This window comes from Mobula birostris, chromosome 3, assembly GCF_030028105.1.
Source record: "Mobula birostris isolate sMobBir1 chromosome 3, sMobBir1.hap1, whole genome shotgun sequence".
In the NCBI taxonomy this organism is placed as follows: Eukaryota; Metazoa; Chordata; class Chondrichthyes; order Myliobatiformes; family Myliobatidae; genus Mobula; species Mobula birostris.
The window spans coordinates 120,581,385-120,602,260 of NC_092372.1; the positions used below are offsets into that span (position 1 = coordinate 120,581,385).

Below are 20,876 nucleotides of genomic sequence, written 5' to 3' on the forward strand. Positions count from 1 at the left end.
CTGAACCTGGGCACGTAACATGTAAATGCTGTGGTCACTGAACAGCAGTCCCTTTGCAGACACCTTGATCCTTGTGAACAATTGTTGGCTGGAGCGAGATGTGATAAACTGATATCCATAAGACATAGGAAGAGAAATAGGGCATTCGGACCATCATGGCTAATTTATTATCCTTCTCAACCCCATTCTCCTGCCTTCTCCCCATAACCCCTGACATCCTGACTAATCAAGAACTTCTGCTTTAACTATACCCAGTGACTTGGCCTACACAGCCATCCATAGCAATGAATTCCACAGATTCACCACACGCTGGCTAAAGAAATTCCTCCTCATTTCTGTTATAAAGGGACATGCTTCTTGTCTCAGGCTGTGCCCCCTAGTGCTAAGGTCCTCCACTACAGGAAACGTCCTCTCCATGTTCACTCTGTCTGTCTTGCCCTTTCGCTATTCGATAGGTTTCAACAAGGTTCCACCGCACAACCCCCATTCTTCTGCAGGGGATGTCAGAAAGAGGATCTTTCAGTTCAGATTATTTTGGCCAAGTCCAGTTGACCTTGGTCTTTGATTTTTCATGGAGCCAAAGTGACAGCATAGGAATCAGGCCCTTTGGCCCACTGACCACACATGTCCTAACCCATTTTCTATTAAATTCCTCCTTCCCAGACTACACAACACCTGCACACTACAAGGGAATTTATGGTTACCCATTAATCTGCCAAAATTCTCACAGAGAATGTGCAAACCCCACACAGACAGCATGGCAGGTTGGGGGGTGTGGCGGGGTAGGGGGGGAAGAGAAGATAAAGACTGAAGAACAGCGAGCTAGTGGTTCTGTGAGCTGTGCTACTCCTGTTGGATGTGATTGTTCTCTCCACATGGAGTGCCCATTTCACCCAGCAGAGGAGTGAAGGGTACAATGCAGAAACTTGTGAATTTGAAGCCGACACTGCTGAAGTTGGCAGATGTGGGTGTAACTCCCGACCAGAAGTGCACAGGCTCATCTTCCAATTATCAATAAGTAGATTATTGCATGATTTGTGAATGAAAAGCAAGGTTAACCAAACCAATTTCAAGGCTATTCCTTTTTCACTAAAACAGGAAAACTAGCACTAGTTATAAATCTTTGTTTGGGATTTTCAACTTCAGCCACAGAAACACTTTCTTACTGTCTGAACCATAAAAGAATTGAACTGAAAATCGGATTTCAACAAGGGAAGTAAAACAGAATTAGATAGGGAGAGTGGTCCTGATTAAATAGACTTAAACATTCTGAATTTGAATAATTGTATGCATCTGAGGCAGCTCACAGTAAAATGCTGGAATACCAGAGTGAAGGTTATTTATCCATACAGTATTCCTCACAATGACCCACTGGCAGGTTGTTTGCTGTTCCAGAGCCCAGCAGCTGCAATCTCTTTTGTCTCCTTGTGTGTCTGTAAATCAATGCATTGTGAGGAAAAGTCGCTCCGGTCCATTTGGTCTGTCCCACGCAATAGCGATGACTACATGTCACCTTAAGAAGGACATCTCACCTGAAACCTGAGAAGGGTCTTGCTGAAGGATCTCAGCCTGAAACCTCGACTGTTTACTGTTTTCCATAGACATTGCTTGACCTGCTGAGTTCCTCCAGCATTTTGTGGGTGTTTCTTAGCTGAAACAATGTGATCTCCTGAAAGAAGTGAACAAAAAGGTTCAGACTGGTTTGGAAACAATTAAAATTTTCCTCTAGAGTTCTTTACCGCAGGTGAAATTGATTCAGGATCTTGACTCTGACCGTATGATGTTAGTTTCCCTGGAGCTGATTCTAATTCTAGTTCTAAACGTGTCCCATTCCCTGGATTTCTTTCTTTTCTGTGCTCAGCGTGGTAAATACGAGCAGGCTCAGATCCAGTACAGGAAGATCGTGGCATGGCTGGACCAGCGATACGGCCTATCAGGGGAGGACAGTTGGAGTGCTAAGGCCCTTGTTCTAGCAGCACACCTCAACGTGGCAATCTGCTGTCTGAAACTGAATGACTACCTGAAGGCTGTGGAGAGCTGTGACAAGGTGAGGGGTGGGTAACTTTTTTTTGGCAACGAGTGGAGTGCTTGACTGAAATAAACGCCAAGTGAAGCTGTGTCTTGATGTGGAAGTCTCTGGGTTGTAGGTTTACAACGTTGGGATCAGCACCGAGGCTGCAGCTTCACAGCCTCCAGAGAGACAAGGTCAATCCTCACATTGGGTTCTCCCTGTGACAGCAAAGCTCCGATTTCTGCCACCTTCCAAGGACGTAGGTTCAGTGGCCACTGTAAACATCCCTTAATGTGTAGCTGAGGGGTAGCATCTTTGGGGAGTTTGATGGGAATGTGGGACGAGTAAAAGCAAAATGTGGAATTTGTGCTGGATTCCTGTAAATGGGTGGGTGATGGACAGCAGCTTCAGTCCTGTGTAAATCAATGACCCTCTCTGTACTTAATACTAAGTAATACCTCTGTGCTTAATTTCAACGGTGGCCAATGGGGAAGTATCTGTACGAGCTGCTTTAATTATCTTAGGATTAAGTTTTGACAAACTTCTGTAGGTGTGCGGTGCAGAGTATGCTGACTGGCTGCATTACAGCCTGGTATGGCAACACCAATACCCTTGAATGGAAAATCCCACAAAAAGTGGTGAATACATACAGCTCAGTCCATCACATGTAAAGTCCTCCCCACCACTGAGCACCGCTACGTGGAGCGTTGTCGCAGGAGAGCAGCAACCATCATCAGGGTCCCCCACCACAAAGGTCATGCTGCCTTCTAGCTCCTGCCATTAGGAGGAAGGTCCAGGAGCCTCAGCACTCACACCACCAGGTTCAGGAACAGTTCTTGGCCCTCAACCATCAGGCTCTTGAACCAGAGGGGATAACTTCACTCAGCTTCATTCACCCTGTCTTTGAAATGTTTCCCACAACCAATGGACTCTTCGTCTCATGTTCTTGACAGTTATTGCTTCTTTATTTATCATTATTATTTCTTTCTTTTTATATTTCACACTGGTTGAACGCCCAGGTTGGTGTGGTCTGTCATTGATTCTGTTGAGGTTGTGACTCTATTATGGATTTATTGAGTATGCCCACAAGAAAATGAATCTGAGGGTTGTATATGGCGACATTTATGTATTTTGATAATAAATTTATTTTGAACTTTGAAATGTGGGTAAGGTTGCCCAAAGGGACTCAAGTTTGCAGTCATTTCATTTTATTAAATGACAATAAAAGAGGACTGCGTGTCCTCATGATCTAATCTAATCTAATATTCAGCCATCTCCAGACCTTACAACCTTTAATGAGGACAACCATTATCAACTGATACATACTGGCATGTGCAGAGTGCAAAGAGCGTAATTATCCTCAAGGAACAACTGAATTCTAGAATAGCAAGGTGCATTGAAAAGAACAGCTGAATATGTTTCTGAAAAGTTGTTGCAGAATATAGCACATTACATAGAACGTAGAACAGTACAGCACAGGAAAAGGTCCGTCAGTGCATCATGCCATGCTGAACTAATTAAACTAACCCCAACTGCCTGTACATGGACCATATCCCTCCATACACTTCATATTCAAGTAGTAGGATACTGAGTGCCTTTTGTTAAAGCAGGTGAGATGTGTTGGCCAGATTCTGGCAAGATTAAGTGAGTAATCAGATACTTATCCTACTCATCCAGTTTGTTGTCCACTGTCACGCACCCCCCACACCCCGTGCTCAAAGTTCAGGTGACACAAAACATATTTCACCTCCCCACCTCCTGGTGGGTGAAATCGCCTGTCCTAGGGGTCCTTTGGCCCAGGCAGGGATTTGCGGCAGATAATTTGATGTAATCGGCAGTTCGTTACTCATCTGCTTGAACACCTGACCCACTGTTGGAGATGAGACACCTTGGCTCACTAATGTCCGAACTTGTACCACGTCTTTTACCAAGAGTCCTGCATCTTTAACTGTCTCGATGCAGCATCCATGGTTTGGCATAACATTGAAGAAAAGATGCAGAAATGATCCCTAACCTACCCTGAGGTTTGGGACAGTACAGTGTAAAATCCACATTGTACCTGACCTGAGAGAGTCCAATGGGACAGTTTAGTATCAAATCCACATTGTACCTGCCCTGAGAGAGTCTGATGTGACAGTTTAGTATAAAATTCACATTGTACCTGCCCTCAGAGAGTCCGATGTGACAGTGTCGTATAAAATCCACATTGTACCTGCTCTGAGAGAGTCTGATGTGACAGTTTAGTATAAAATCCACATTGTACCTGCCCGAAGAGAGTCCAATGGGACAGTGTCGTTATAAAATCCGCATTCTACCTGCCCTGACAGAGTCTGATGTGACAGTGTCGTATAAAATCCACATTGTACCTGCCCTGAGAGACTCTGATGGGACAGTGTCATATAAAATCCACATTGTACCTGCTCTGAGAGAGTCTGATGGGAAAGTATCGTATAAAATCCACATTGTACCTGCCCTGAGAGAGTCTGATGTGACAGTTTAGTATCAACTCCACATTGTACCTGCACTGAGAGAGTCTGATCTGACAGTGTCGTATAAAATCCACATTGTACCTGCCCTGAGAGAGTGCAATGGGACAGTGTCGTATAAAATCCATATTGTACCTCCTCTGAGAGAGTCTGATGTGACAGTTTAGTATAAAATCCACATTGTACCTGCCCTGAGAGAGTCCAATGGGACAGCATCGTATACAATCCACATTGTACCTGCCCTGAGAGTGTCTGATGGGACAACTGAGTATAAAATCCACATTGTACTTGCCCTGAGAGAGTCTGATGGGAAAACTGAGTATAAAATCCACATTGTACCTGCCCTGAGAGAGTCTGATGGGACAGTGTCGTATAAAATCCACATTGTACCTGCCCTGAGAGAGTCTGATGTGACAGTTTAGTATAAAATCCACATTGTACCTGCCCTGAGGGAGTCCAATGGGACAGTATCGTATGAAATCCACATTGTACCTGCCCTGAGAGAGTCTGATGGGACACTGTCGTATAAAATCGACATTGTACCTGCCCTGAGAGAGTCTGATGTGACAGTGTCATATAAAATCCGCATTGTACCTGTCCTGAGAGAGTCTGATGTGACAGTGTCATATAAAATCCATATTGTACCTGCCCTGAGAGAGTCTGATGAGACAGTTTAGTATAAAATCGACATTGTACCTGCCCTGAGAGAGTCTGATGGGACAGTGTCGTATTAAATCCACATTGTACCTGCCCTGAGAGAGTCCAATGGGACAATGTCGTATAAAATCCATATTGTACCTGCTCTGAGAGAGTCTGATCTGACAGTTTCGTATAAAATCCACATTGTACCTGCCCTGAGAGAATCTGATGTGACAGTGTCGTATAAAATCCACATTGTACCAGCACTGAGAGAGTCTGATGGGACAGTGTCGTATAAAATCCACATTGTACCTGCCCTGAGAGAGTCCAATGGGACAGTGTCGTATGAAATCCACATTGTACCTGCCCTGAGAGAGTCTGATGTGACAGTGTCGTATAAAATCCACATTGTACCTGCTCTGAGAGAGTCTGATCTGACAGTTTCGTATAAAATCCACATTGTACCAGCGCTGAGAGTGTCTAATGGGACAACTGAGTATTAAATCCACATTGTACCTGCCCTGAGAGAGTCTGATGTGACAGTGTCGTATCAAATCCACATTGTACCTGCCCTGAGAGAGTCTGATGGGACAGTGTCGTATAAAATCCACATTGTACCTGCCCTGAGAGAGTCCAATGGGACAGTGTCGTATTAAATCCACATTGTACCTGCCCTGAGAGAGTCCAATGGGACAGTGTCGTATAAAATCCATATTGTACCTGCTCTGAGAGAGTCTGATCTGACAGTTTCGTATAAAATCCACATTGTACCTGCCCTGAGAGAGTCTGATCTGACAGTGTCGTATAAAATCCACATTGTACCTGCCCTGAGAGAGTCTGATGTGACAGTGTCGTATAAAATCCACATTCTACCAGCACTGAGAGAGTCTGATGGGACAGTGTCGTATAAAATCCACATTGTACCTGCCCTGAGAGAATCCAATGGTACAGTGTCGTATAAATTCCACATTGTACCTGCTCTGAGAGAGACTGATCTGACAGTTTCGTATAAAATCCACATTGTACCTGCCCTGAGAGAGTCTGATGGGACAGTGTCGTATAAAATCCACATTTTACCTGCCCTAAGAGAGTCTGATATGACAGTTTAGTATAAAATCCACATTGTACCTGCCCTGAGAGAGACCAATGGGACAGTGTCGTATGAAATCCACATTGTACCTGCCCTGAGAGAGTCTGATGGGACAGTGTCGTGTAAAATCCACATTGTACCTGTCCTCAGAGAGTCTGATGTCACAGTTTAGTATAAAATCCACATTGTACCTGCCCTGAGAGAGTCTGATGGGACAGTGTCGTATAAAATCCACATTGTACCTGCCCTGAGAGAGTCTGATGTGACAGTTTAGTATAAAATCCACATTGTACCTGCCCTGAGAGAGCCTGATGTGACAGTGTCGTATAAAATCCACATGGTACCTGCCCTGAGAGAGTCCAATGGGACAGTGTCGTATGAAATCCACATTCTACCTGCCCCGAGAGAGTCTGATGAGACAGTTTAGTATAAAATCCACATTGTACCGGCCCTGAGAGAGTCCAATGGGACAGTATCGTATTAAATCCACATTGTACCTGCCCTGAGAGAGTCCAATGGGACAGTGTCGTATGAAATCCACATTGTACCTGCCCTGAGAGAGTCCAATGGGACAGTGTCGTATAAAATCCACATTGTACCTGCCCTGAGAGAGTCTGATGTGACAGTGTCGTATAAAATCTTCATTGTACCTGCCCTGAGAGAGTCTGATGTGACAGTGTCGTATAAAATCCAGATTGTACCAGCACTGAGAGAGTCTGATGGGACAGTGTCGTATAAAATCCACATTGTACCTACCCTACGAGAGTCCAATGGGACAGTGTCGTATAAAATCCACATTGTACCTGCCCTGAGAGAACCTGATGTGCCAGTGTCGTATAAAATCCACATTGTACCTGCCCTGAGAGAGTCCAATGGGACAGTGTCGTATAAAATCCACATTGTACCTGCTCTGAGAGAGTCTGATCTGACAGTTTCGTATACAATCCACATTTTACCTGCCCTGAGAGAGTCTGATGTGACAGTGTCGTATAAAATCTACATTATACCTGCCCTGAGAGAGTCTGATGGGACAGTGTCGTATAAAATCCACATTGTACCTACCCTACGAGAGTCCAATGGGACAGTGTCGTATAAAATCCACATTGTACCTGCCCTGAGAGAACCTGATGTGCCAGTGTCATATAAAATCCACATTGTACCTGCCCTGAGAGAGTCCAATGGGACAGTGTCGTATAAAATCCACATTGTACCTGCTCTGAGAGAGTCTGATCTGACAGTTTCGTATAAAATCCACATTTTACCTGCCCTGAGAGAGTCTGATGTGACAGTGTCGTATAAAATCTACATTATACCTGCCCTGAGAGAGTCTGATGGGACAGTGTCGTATAAAATCCACATTGTACCAGCACTGAGAGAGTCTGATGGGACAGTGTCGTATAAAATCCACATTTTACCTGCCCTGAGAGAGTCTGATGTGACAGTTTAGTATAAAATCCACATTCTACCTGCCTTCAGAGAGTCTGATGTGACAGTGTCGTATCAAATCCACATTGTACCTGCCCTGAGAGAGTCCAATGGGACAGTGTCGTATGAAATCCACATTGTACCTGCCCTGAGAGAGTCTGATGGGACAGTGTCGTATGAAATCCACATTGTACCTGCCCTGAGAGAGTTCAATGGGACAGTGTCGTATAAAATCCACATTATACCTGCCCTGAGAGTGTCTGATGGGACAATTGAGTATAAAATCCACATTGTACCTGCCCTGAGAGAGTCTGATGGGACAACTGAGTATAAAATCCACATTGTACCTGCCCTGAGAGAGTCTGATGGGACAGTGTCGTATAAAATCCACATTGTACCTGCCCTGAGAGAGTCCAATGGGACAGTGTCGTATAAAATCCACATTGTACCTGCTCTGAGAGATTCTGATCTGACAGATTCGTATCAAATCCACATTGTACCTGCCCTGAGAGAGTCTGATATGACAGTGTCGTATAAAATCTTCATTGTACCTGCCCTGAGAGATTCTGATGTGACAGTGTCGTATAAAATCCACATTCTACCAGCACTGAGAGAGTCTGATGGGACAGTGTCGTACAAAATCCACATTGTACCTGCTCTGAGAGAGTCTGATCTGACAGTTTCGTATAAAATCCACATTGTACCTGCCCTGAGAGAGTCTGATGTGACAGTGTCGTATAAAATCCACATGGTACCTGCCTGAGAGAGTCCAATTGGGCAGTGTCGTATAAAATCCACATTGTACCTGCTCTGAGAGAGTCTGATCCGAGTTTTGTATAAAATCCACATTGTACCTGCCCTGAGAGAGTCCAATGGGACAGTGTCGAATAAAATCCACATTGTACCTGCCGTGAGAGAGTCTGATGGGACAGTGTCGTATAAAATCCACATTTTACCTGCCCTGAGAGAGTCTGATGTGACAGTTTAGTTTAAAATCCACGTTGTACCTGCCCTGAGAGAGTCTGATGTGACAGTGTCGTATAAAATCCACATTGTACCTGCCCTGAGAGAGTCCAATGGGACAGTGTCATATGAAATCCACATTCTACCTGCCCTGAGAGAGTCTGATGAGACAGTTTAGTATAAAATCCACATTGTACCTGCCCTGAGAGAGTCCAATGGGACAGTATCGTATTAAATCCACATTGTACCTGCCCTGAGAGAGTCCAATGGGACAGTGTCGTATTAAATCCACATTGTACCTGCCCTGAGAGAGTCCAATGGGACAGTGTCGTATAAAATCCACATTGTACCTGCCCTGAGAGAGTCTGATGTGACAGTGTCGTATAAAATCTTCATTGTACCTGCCCTGAGAGAGTCTGATGTGACAGTGTCGTATAAAATCCAGATTGTACCAGCACTGAGAGAGTCTGATGGGACAGTGTCGTATAAAATCCACATTGTACCTACCCTGCGAGAGTCCAATGGGGCAGTGTCGTATAAAATCCACATTGTACCTGCCCTGAGAGAACCTGATGTGCCAGTGTCGTATAAAATCCACATTGTACCTGCCCTGAGAGAGTCTGATGTGACAGTTTAGTATAAAATCCACATTGTACCTGCCTTCAGAGAGTCTGATGTGACAGTGTCGTATCAAATCCACATTGTACCTGCCCTGAGAGAGTCCAATGGGACAGTGTCGTATGAAATCCACATTGTACCTGCCCTGAGAGAGTCTGATGGGACAGTGTCGTATGAAATCCACATTGTACCTGCCCTGAGAGAGTTCAATGGGACAGTGTCGTATAAAATCCACATTGTACCTGCCCTGAGAGTGTCTGATGGGACAATTGAGTATAAAATCCACATTGTACCTGCCCTGAGAGAGTCTGATGGGACAACTGAGTATAAAATCCACATTGTACCTGCCCTGAGAGAGTCTGATGGGACAGTGTCGTATAAAATCCACATTGTACCTGCCCTGAGAGAGTCCAATTGGACAGTGTTGTATTAAATCCACATTGTACCTGCCCTGAGAGAGTCTGATCTGACAGATTCGTATAAAATCCACATTGTACCTGCTCTGAGAGAGTCTGATCTGACAGTTTCGTATAAAATCCACATTGTACCTGCCCTGAGAGAGTCTGATGTGACAGTGTCGTATAAAATCCACATGGTACCTGCCTGAGAGAGTCCAATTGGGCAGTGTCGTATAAAATCCACATTGTACCTGCTCTGAGAGAGTCTGATCTGAGTTTCGTATAAAATCCACATTGTACCTGCCCTGAGAGAGTCCAATGGGACAGTGTCGAATAAAATCCACATTGTACCTGCCGTGAGAGAGTCTGATGGGACAGTGTCGTATAAAATCCACATTTTACCTGCCCTGAGAGAGTCTGATGTGACAGTTTAGTTTAAAATCCACATTGTACCTGCCCTGAGAGAGTCTGATGGGACAGTTTAGTATAAAATCCACATTGTACATGCCCTGAGAGTGTCTGATGGGACAACTGAGTATTAAATCCACATTGTACCTGCCCTGAGAGAGCCTGATGGGATAGTGTCGTATAAAATCCACATTTTACCTGCCCTGAGAGAGTCTGATGTGACAATTTAGTATAAAATCCACATTGTACCTGCCTTCAGAGAGTCTGATGTGACAGTGTCGTATCAAATCCACATTGTACCTGCCCTGAGAGAGTCCAATGGGACAGTGTCGTATGAAATCCACATTGTACCTGCCCTGAGAGAGTCTGATGGGACAGTGTCATATGAAATCCACATTGTACCTGCCCTGAGAGAGTTCAATGGGACAGTGTCGTATAAAATCCACATTGTACCTGCCCTGAGAGTGTCTGATGGGACAATTGAGTATAAAATCCACATTGTACCTGCCCTGAGAGAGTCTGATGGGACAACTGAGTATAAAATCCACATTGTACCTGCCCTGAGAGAGTCTGATGGGACAGTGTCGTATAAAATCCACATTGTACCTGCCCTGAGAGAGTCCAATGGGACAGTGTCGTATAAAATACATATTGTACCTGCTCTGAGAGAGTCTGATCTGACAGATTCGTATAAAATACACATTGTACCTACCCTGAGAGAGTCTGATGTGACAGTGTCGTATAAAATCTACATTGTACCTGCCCTGAGAGAGTCTGATGTGACAGTTTCATATAAAATCTACATTGTACCTGCCCTGAGAGAGTCTGATGTGACAGTGTCATATAAAATCCACATTATACCAGCACTGAGAGAGTCTGATGGGACAGTGTCGTGTAAAATCCACATTGTACCTGCCCTGAGAGTGTCTGATGGGACAACTGAGTATTAAATCCACATTGTACCTGCCCTGAGAGAGCCTGATGGGATAGTGTCGTATAAAATCCACATTTTACCTGCCCTGAGAGAGTCTGATGTGACAGTGTCGTATCAAATCCACATTGTACCTGCCCTGAGAGAGTCCGATGGGACAGTGTCGTATGAAATCCACATTGTACCTGCCCTGAGAGAGTCTGATGGGACAGTGTCGTATGAAATCCACATTGTACCTGCCCTGAGAGAGTCTGATGGGACAGTGTCGTATAAAATCCACATTGTACCTGCCCTGAGAGAGTCCAATGGGACAGTGTTGTATTAAATCCACATTGTACCTGCCCTGAGAGAGTCCAATGGGACAGTGTCGTATAAAATACATATTGTACCTGCTCTGAGAGAGTCTGATCTGACAGATTCGTATAAAATCCACATTGTACCTGCCCTGAGAGAGTCTGATGTGACAGTGTCGTATAAAATCCAGATTGTACCAGCACTGAGAGAGTCTGATGGGACAGTGTCGTATAAAATCCACATTGTACCTACCCTGCGAGAGTCCAATGGGGCAGTGTCGTATAAAATCCACATTGTACCTGCCCTGAGAGAACCTGATGTGCCAGTGTCGTATAAAATCCACATTGTACCTGCCCTGAGAGAGTCTGATGTGACAGTTTAGTATAAAATCCACATTGTACCTGCCTTCAGAGAGTCTGATGTGACAGTGTCGTATCAAATCCACATTGTACCTGCCCTGAGAGAGTCCAATGGGACAGTGTCGTATGAAATCCACATTGTACCTGCCCTGAGAGAGTCTGATGGGACAGTGTCGTATGAAATCCACATTGTACCTGCCCTGAGAGAGTTCAATGGGACAGTGTCGTATAAAATCCACATTGTACCTGCCCTGAGAGTGTCTGATGGGACAATTGAGTATAAAATCCACATTGTACCTGCCCTGAGAGAGTCTGATGGGACAACTGAGTATAAAATCCACATTGTACCTGCCCTGAGAGAGTCTGATGGGACAGTGTCGTATAAAATCCACATTGTACCTGCCCTGAGAGAGTCCAATTGGACAGTGTTGTATTAAATCCACTTTGTACCTGCCCTGAGAGAGTCTGATCTGACAGATTCGTATAAAATCCACATTGTACCTGCTCTGAGAGAGTCTGATCTGACAGTTTCGTATAAAATCCACATTGTACCTGCCCTGAGAGAGTCTGATGTGACAGTGTCGTATAAAATCCACATGGTACCTGCCTGAGAGAGTCCAATTGGGCAGTGTCGTATAAAATCCACATTGTACCTGCTCTGAGAGAGTCTGATCTGAGTTTCGTATAAAATCCACATTGTACCTGCCCTGAGAGAGTCCAATGGGACAGTGTCGAATAAAATCCACATTGTACCTGCCGTGAGAGAGTCTGATGGGACAGTGTCGTATAAAATCCACATTTTACCTGCCCTGAGAGAGTCTGATGTGACAGTTTAGTTTAAAATCCACATTGTACCTGCCCTGAGAGAGTCTGATGGGACAGTTTAGTATAAAATCCACATTGTACATGCCCTGAGAGTGTCTGATGGGACAACTGAGTATTAAATCCACATTGTACCTGCCCTGAGAGAGCCTGATGGGATAGTGTCGTATAAAATCCACATTTTACCTGCCCTGAGAGAGTCTGATGTGACAATTTAGTATAAAATCCACATTGTACCTGCCTTCAGAGAGTCTGATGTGACAGTGTCGTATCAAATCCACATTGTACCTGCCCTGAGAGAGTCCAATGGGACAGTGTCGTATGAAATCCACATTGTACCTGCCCTGAGAGAGTCTGATGGGACAGTGTCATATGAAATCCACATTGTACCTGCCCTGAGAGAGTTCAATGGGACAGTGTCGTATAAAATCCACATTGTACCTGCCCTGAGAGTGTCTGATGGGACAATTGAGTATAAAATCCACATTGTACCTGCCCTGAGAGAGTCTGATGGGACAACTGAGTATAAAATCCACATTGTACCTGCCCTGAGAGAGTCTGATGGGACAGTGTCGTATAAAATCCACATTGTACCTGCCCTGAGAGAGTCCAATGGGACAGTGTCGTATAAAATACATATTGTACCTGCTCTGAGAGAGTCTGATCTGACAGATTCGTATAAAATACACATTGTACCTACCCTGAGAGAGTCTGATGTGACAGTGTCGTATAAAATCTACATTGTACCTGCCCTGAGAGAGTCTGATGTGACAGTTTCATATAAAATCTACATTGTACCTGCCCTGAGAGAGTCTGATGTGACAGTGTCATATAAAATCCACATTATACCAGCACTGAGAGAGTCTGATGGGACAGTGTCGTGTAAAATCCACATTGTACCTGCCCTGAGAGTGTCTGATGGGACAACTGAGTATTAAATCCACATTGTACCTGCCCTGAGAGAGCCTGATGGGATAGTGTCGTATAAAATCCACATTTTACCTGCCCTGAGAGAGTCTGATGTGACAGTGTCGTATCAAATCCACATTGTACCTGCCCTGAGAGAGTCCGATGGGACAGTGTCGTATGAAATCCACATTGTACCTGCCCTGAGAGAGTCTGATGGGACAGTGTCGTATGAAATCCACATTGTACCTGCCCTGAGAGAGTCTGATGGGACAGTGTCGTATAAAATCCACATTGTACCTGCCCTGAGAGAGTCCAATGGGACAGTGTTGTATTAAATCCACATTGTACCTGCCCTGAGAGAGTCCAATGGGACAGTGTCGTATAAAATACATATTGTACCTGCTCTGAGAGAGTCTGATCTGACAGATTCGTATAAAATCCACATTGTACCTGCCCTGAGAGAGTCTGATGTGACAGTGTCGTATAAAATCTACATTGTACCTGCCCTGAGAGAGTCTGATGTGACAGTGTCATATAAAATCCACATTGTACCTGCCCTGAGAGAGTCTGATGTGACAGTGTCGTATAAAATCCACATTGTACCAGCACTGAGAGAGTCTGATGGGACAGTGTCGTATAAAATCCACTTTGTACCTGCCCTGAGAGTGTCTGATGGGACAACTGAGTATTAAATCCACATTGTACCTGCCCTGAGAGAGCCTGATGGGATACTGTCGTATAAAATCCACATTTTACCTGCCCTGAGAGAGTCTGATGTGACAGTTTAGTATAAAATCCACATTGTACCTGCCCTGAGAGAGTCCAATGGGACAGTGTCGTATGAAATCCACATTGTACCTGCCCTGAGAGAGTCTGATGGGACAGTGTCGTATGAGATCCACATTGTACCTGCCCTGAGAGAGTTCAATGGGACAGTGTCGTATAAAATCCACATTGTACCTGCCCTGAGAGTGTCTGATGGGACAATTGAGTATAAAATCCACATTGTACCTGCCCTGAGAGAGTCTGATGGGACAACTGAGTATAAAATCCACATTGTACCTGCCCGGAGAGAGTCTGATGGGACAGTGTCGTATAAAATCCACATTGTACCTGCCCTGAGAGAGTCCAATGGGACAGTGTTGTATTAAATCCACATTGTACCTGCCCTGAGAGAGTCCAATGGGACAGGGTCGTATAAAATCCATATTGTACCTGCTCTGAGAGAGTCTGATCTGACAGATTCGTATAAAATCCACATTGTACCTGCCCTGAGAGAGTCTGATGTGACAGTGTCGTATAAAATCTACATTGTACCTGCCCTGAGAGAGTCTGATGTGACAGTGTCGTATAAAATCCACATTCTACCAGCACTGAGAGAGTCTGATGGGACAGTGTCGTATAAAATCCATATTGTACCTGCTCTGAGAGAGTCTGATCTGACAGTTTCGTATTAAATCCACATTGTACCTGCCCTGAGAGAGTCTGATGTAACAGTGTCGTATAAAATCCACATTGTACCTGCCCTGAGAGAGTCTGATGTGACAGTGTCGTATAAAATCCACATTGTACCAGCACTGAGAGAGTCTGATGGGACAGTGTCGTATAAAATCCACATTTTACCTACCCTGAGAGAGTCCAATGGGACAGTGTCGTATAAAATCCACATTGTACCTGCCCTGAGAGTGTCTGATGGGACAACTGAGTATTAAATCCACATTGTACCTGCCCTGAGAGAGTCTGATGGGACAGTGTCGTATAAAATCCACATTTTACCTGCCCTGAGAGAGTCCAATGGGACAGTGTCGTATAAAATCCACATTGTACCTGCCCTGAGAGAGTCCAATGGGACAGTGTCGTATTAAATCCACATTGTACCTGCCCTGAGAGAGTCCAATGGGACAGTGTCGTATAAAATCCATATTATGCCTGCTCTGAGAGAGTCTAATCTGACTGTTTCGTATAAAATCCACATTGTACCTGCTCTGAGAGAGTCTGATCTGACAGTTTCGTATAAAATCCACATTGTACCTGCCCTGAGAGAGTCTGATGTGACAGTGTCGTATAAAATCCACATTGCACCAGCACTGAGAGAGTCTGATGGGACAGTGTCGTATAAAAACCACGTTGTACCTGCCCTGACAGTGTCTCATGGGACAACTGAGTATTAAATCCACATTGTATCTGCCCTGAGAGAGTCTGATGGGACAGTGTCGTATAAAATCCACATTTTACCTGCCCTGAGAGAGTCTGATGTGACAGTTTAGTATAAAATCCACATTGAACCTGCCTTCAGAGAGTCTGATGTGACAGTGTCGTATCAAATCCACATTGTAACTGCCCTGAGAGAGTCCAATGGGACAGTGTCGTATAAAATCCACATTGTACCTGCCCTGAGAGAGTCTGATGGGACAGTGTCGTATGAAATCCACATTGTACCTGCACTGAGAGAGTCCAATGGGACAGTGTCGTATAAAATCCACATTGTACCTGCCCTGAGAGAGTCTGATGTGACAGTGTCGTATAAAATGCACATTGTACCTGCCCTGAGAGAGTCCAATGGGACAGTGTCGTATGAAATCCACATTGTACCTGCCCTGAGAGAGTCTGATGGGACAGTGTCGTATAAAATCCACATTGTACCTGTCCTCAGAGAGTCTGATGTCACAGTTTAGTATAAAATCCACATTGTACCTGCCCTGAGAGAGTCTGATGGGACAGTGTCGTATAAAATCCACATTGTACCTGCCCTGAGAGAGTCTGATGTGACAGTTTAGTATAAAATCCACATTGTACCTGCCCTGAGAGAGTCCAGTGGGAGAGTGTCGTATGAAATCCACATTCTACCTGCCCTGAGAGAGTCTGATGGGACAACTGAGTATTAAATCCACATTGTACCTGCCCTGAGAGAGCCTGATGGGATAGTGTCGTATAAAATCCACATTTTACCTGCCCTGAGAGAGTCTGATGTGACAGTGTCGTATCAAATCCACATTGTACCTGCCCTGAGAGAGTCCGATGGGACAGTGTCGTATGAAATCCACATTGTACCTGCCCTGAGAGAGTCTGATGGGACAGTGTCGTATGAAATCCACATTGTACCTGCCCTGAGAGAGTCTGATGGGACAGTGTCGTATAAAATCCACATTGTACCTGCCCTGAGAGAGTCCAATGGGACAGTGTTGTATTAAATCCACATTGTACCTGCCCTGAGAGAGTCCAATGGGACAGTGTCGTATAAAATACATATTGTACCTGCTCTGAGAGAGTCTGATCTGACAGATTCGTATAAAATCCACATTGTACCTGCCCTGAGAGAGTCTGATGTGACAGTGTCGTATAAAATCTACATTGTACCTGCCCTGAGAGAGTCTGATGTGACAGTGTCATATAAAATCCACATTGTACCTGCCCTGAGAGAGTCTGATGTGACAGTGTCGTATAAAATCCACATTGTACCAGCACTGAGAGAGTCTGATGGGACAGTGTCGTATAAAATCCACTTTGTACCTGCCCTGAGAGTGTCTGATGGGACAACTGAGTATTAAATCCACATTGTACCTGCCCTGAGAGAGCCTGATGGGATACTGTCGTATAAAATCCACATTTTACCTGCCCTGAGAGAGTCTGATGTGACAGTTTAGTATAAAATCCACATTGTACCTGCCCTGAGAGAGTCCAATGGGACAGTGTCGTATGAAATCCACATTGTACCTGCCCTGAGAGAGTCTGATGGGACAGTGTCGTATGAGATCCACATTGTACCTGCCCTGAGAGAGTTCAATGGGACAGTGTCGTATAAAATCCACATTGTACCTGCCCTGAGAGTGTCTGATGGGACAATTGAGTATAAAATCCACATTGTACCTGCCCTGAGAGAGTCTGATGGGACAACTGAGTATAAAATCCACATTGTACCTGCCCGGAGAGAGTCTGATGGGACAGTGTCGTATAAAATCCACATTGTACCTGCCCTGAGAGAGTCCAATGGGACAGTGTTGTATTAAATCCACATTGTACCTGCCCTGAGAGAGTCCAATGGGACAGGGTCGTATAAAATCCATATTGTACCTGCTCTGAGAGAGTCTGATCTGACAGATTCGTATAAAATCCACATTGTACCTGCCCTGAGAGAGTCTGATGTGACAGTGTCGTATAAAATCTACATTGTACCTGCCCTGAGAGAGTCTGATGTGACAGTGTCGTATAAAATCCACATTCTACCAGCACTGAGAGAGTCTGATGGGACAGTGTCGTATAAAATCCATATTGTACCTGCTCTGAGAGAGTCTGATCTGACAGTTTCGTATTAAATCCACATTGTACCTGCCCTGAGAGAGTCTGATGTAACAGTGTCGTATAAAATCCACATTGTACCTGCCCTGAGAGAGTCTGATGTGACAGTGTCGTATAAAATCCACATTGTACCAGCACTGAGAGAGTCTGATGGGACAGTGTCGTATAAAATCCACATTTTACCTACCCTGAGAGAGTCCAATGGGACAGTGTCGTATAAAATCCACATTGTACCTGCCCTGAGAGTGTCTGATGGGACAACTGAGTATTAAATCCACATTGTACCTGCCCTGAGAGAGTCTGATGGGACAGTGTCGTATAAAATCCACATTTTACCTGCCCTGAGAGAGTCCAATGGGACAGTGTCGTATAAAATCCACATTGTACCTGCCCTGAGAGAGTCCAATGGGACAGTGTCGTATTAAATCCACATTGTACCTGCCCTGAGAGAGTCCAATGGGACAGTGTCGTATAAAATCCATATTATGCCTGCTCTGAGAGAGTCTAATCTGACTGTTTCGTATAAAATCCACATTGTACCTGCTCTGAGAGAGTCTGATCTGACAGTTTCGTATAAAATCCACATTGTACCTGCCCTGAGAGAGTCTGATGTGACAGTGTCGTATAAAATCCACATTGCACCAGCACTGAGAGAGTCTGATGGGACAGTGTCGTATAAAAACCACGTTGTACCTGCCCTGACAGTGTCTCATGGGACAACTGAGTATTAAATCCACATTGTATCTGCCCTGAGAGAGTCTGATGGGACAGTGTCGTATAAAATCCACATTTTACCTGCCCTGAGAGAGTCTGATGTGACAGTTTAGTATAAAATCCACATTGAACCTGCCTTCAGAGAGTCTGATGTGACAGTGTCGTATCAAATCCACATTGTAACTGCCCTGAGAGAGTCCAATGGGACAGTGTCGTATAAAATCCACATTGTACCTGCCCTGAGAGAGTCTGATGGGACAGTGTCGTATGAAATCCACATTGTACCTGCACTGAGAGAGTCCAATGGGACAGTGTCGTATAAAATCCACATTGTACCTGCCCTGAGAGAGTCTGATGTGACAGTGTCGTATAAAATGCACATTGTACCTGCCCTGAGAGAGTCCAATGGGACAGTGTCGTATGAAATCCACATTGTACCTGCCCTGAGAGAGTCTGATGGGACAGTGTCGTATAAAATCCACATTGTACCTGTCCTCAGAGAGTCTGATGTCACAGTTTAGTATAAAATCCACATTGTACCTGCCCTGAGAGAGTCTGATGGGACAGTGTCGTATAAAATCCACATTGTACCTGCCCTGAGAGAGTCTGATGTGACAGTTTAGTATAAAATCCACATTGTACCTGCCCTGAGAGAGTCCAGTGGGAGAGTGTCGTATGAAATCCACATTCTACCTGCCCTGAGAGAGTCTGATGAGACAGTTTAGTATAAAATCCACATTGTACCTGCCCTGAGAGAGTCCAATGGGACAGTATTGTATTAAATCCACATTGTACCTGCCCTGAGAGAGTCCAATGGGACAGTGTCGTATTAAATCCACATTGTACCTGCCCTGAGAGAGTCCAATGGGACAGTGTCGTATGAAATCCACATTGTACCTGCCCTGAGAGAGTCTGATGTGACAGTGTCGTATAAAATCCACATTGTACCTGCCCTGAGAGAGCCTGATGTGACAGTGTCGTATAAAATCCACATTGTACCTGCCCTGAGAGAGTCTGATGGGACAGTGTCGTATGAAATCCATATTGTACCTGCCCTGAGAGAGTCCAATGGGACAGTTTAGTATAAAATCCACATTGTACCTGCTCTGAGAGAGTCTGATGTGACAGTGTCGTATAAAATCCATATTGTAACTGCCCTGAGAGAGTCTGATGTGACAGTGTCATATAAAATCAACATTGTACCTGCCCTGAGAGAGTCCAATGGGGCTGTGTCGTATGAAATCCACATTGTACCTGCCCTGAGAGAGTCTGATGGGACAGTGTCGTCTAACATCCACATTGTACCTGCCCTGAGAGAGTCTGATGAGACAGTTTAGTATAAAATCCACATTGTACCTGCCCTTGGAGAGTCTGATGTGACAGTGTCGTATAAAATGCACATTGTACCTGCCTGAGAGAGTCCAATGGGACAGTGTCGTATTAAATCCACATTGTACCTGCCCTGAGGGAGTCCAAAGGGACAGTGTCGTATAAAATCCATATTGTACCTGCTCTGAGAGAGTCTGATCTGACAGTTTCGTATAAAATCCACATTATACCTGCCCTGAGAGAGTCTGATGGGACAGTGTCGTATGAAATCCACACTGTACCTGCCCTGAGAGAGTCTGGTGCCAAAGTGTCGTATAAAATCCACATTGTACCTGTCCTGAGAGAGTCTGATGTCACAGTTTAGTATAAAATCCACATTGTACCTGCCCTGAGAGAGTCTGATGTGACAGTGTCGTATAAAATCCACATTGAACCTGCCCTGAGAGAGTCTGATGTGACAGTTTAGTATAAAATCCACATTGTACCTGCCCTGAGAGAGTCCAATGGGACAGTGTCGTATGAAATCCACATTGTACCTGCCCTGAGAGAGTCTGATGAGACAGTTTAGTATAAAATCCACATTATACCTGCCCTGAGAGAGTCTGATGTGACAGTGTCGTATAAAATCTACATTGTACCTGCCCTGAGAGAGTCTGATGGGACAGTGTCGTATAAAATCCACATTGTACCTGCCCTGAGAGAGTCCAATGGGACAGTGTCGTGTAAAATCCACATTGTACCTGCTCTGAGAGAGTCTGATCTGACAGTTTCGTATAAAATCCACATTGAACCTGCCCTGAGAGACTCTGATGTGACAGTGTCGTATAAAATCTACATTATACCTGCCCTGAGAGAGTCTGATGTGACAGTGTCGTATAAAATCCACATTGTACCAGCACTGAGAGAGTCTGATGGGACAGTGTCGTATAAAATCCACATTGTACCTGCCCTGAGAGAGTCTGATGTGACAGTTTAGTATAAAATCCACATTGTACCTGCCCTGAGAGAGTCCAGTGGGACAGTGTCGTATAAAATCCACATTGTACCTGCCCTGAGAGAGTCCAATGGGACAGTGTCGTATAAAATCCACAGTGTACCTGCTCTGAGAGAGTCTGATGGGACAGTGTCGAATAAAATCCACATTGTACATGCCCTGAGAGAGTCTGATGGGACAGTGTCGTATA

General features: G+C 44.7%; 1 protein-coding gene across 5 annotated transcripts in view; it reads left to right on the forward strand.

Moving 5' to 3' along the window:
* LOC140195243 (peptidyl-prolyl cis-trans isomerase FKBP5-like) overlaps nt 1-20,876 on the forward strand; it is a 474,319-nt gene that overhangs the window by 184,073 nt on the left and 269,370 nt on the right. For 3 of the 5 annotated variants that reach the window (XM_072253271.1, XM_072253270.1, XM_072253269.1), the window contains one exon: nt 1,862-2,047. The exons of the other annotated variants lie outside the window; for them this stretch is intronic. In XM_072253271.1, the coding sequence (XP_072109372.1) occupies nt 1,862-2,047 (186 nt within the window). The remainder of the gene's footprint in view (nt 1-1,861; nt 2,048-20,876) is intronic. 5 annotated transcript variants of the gene reach the window in all.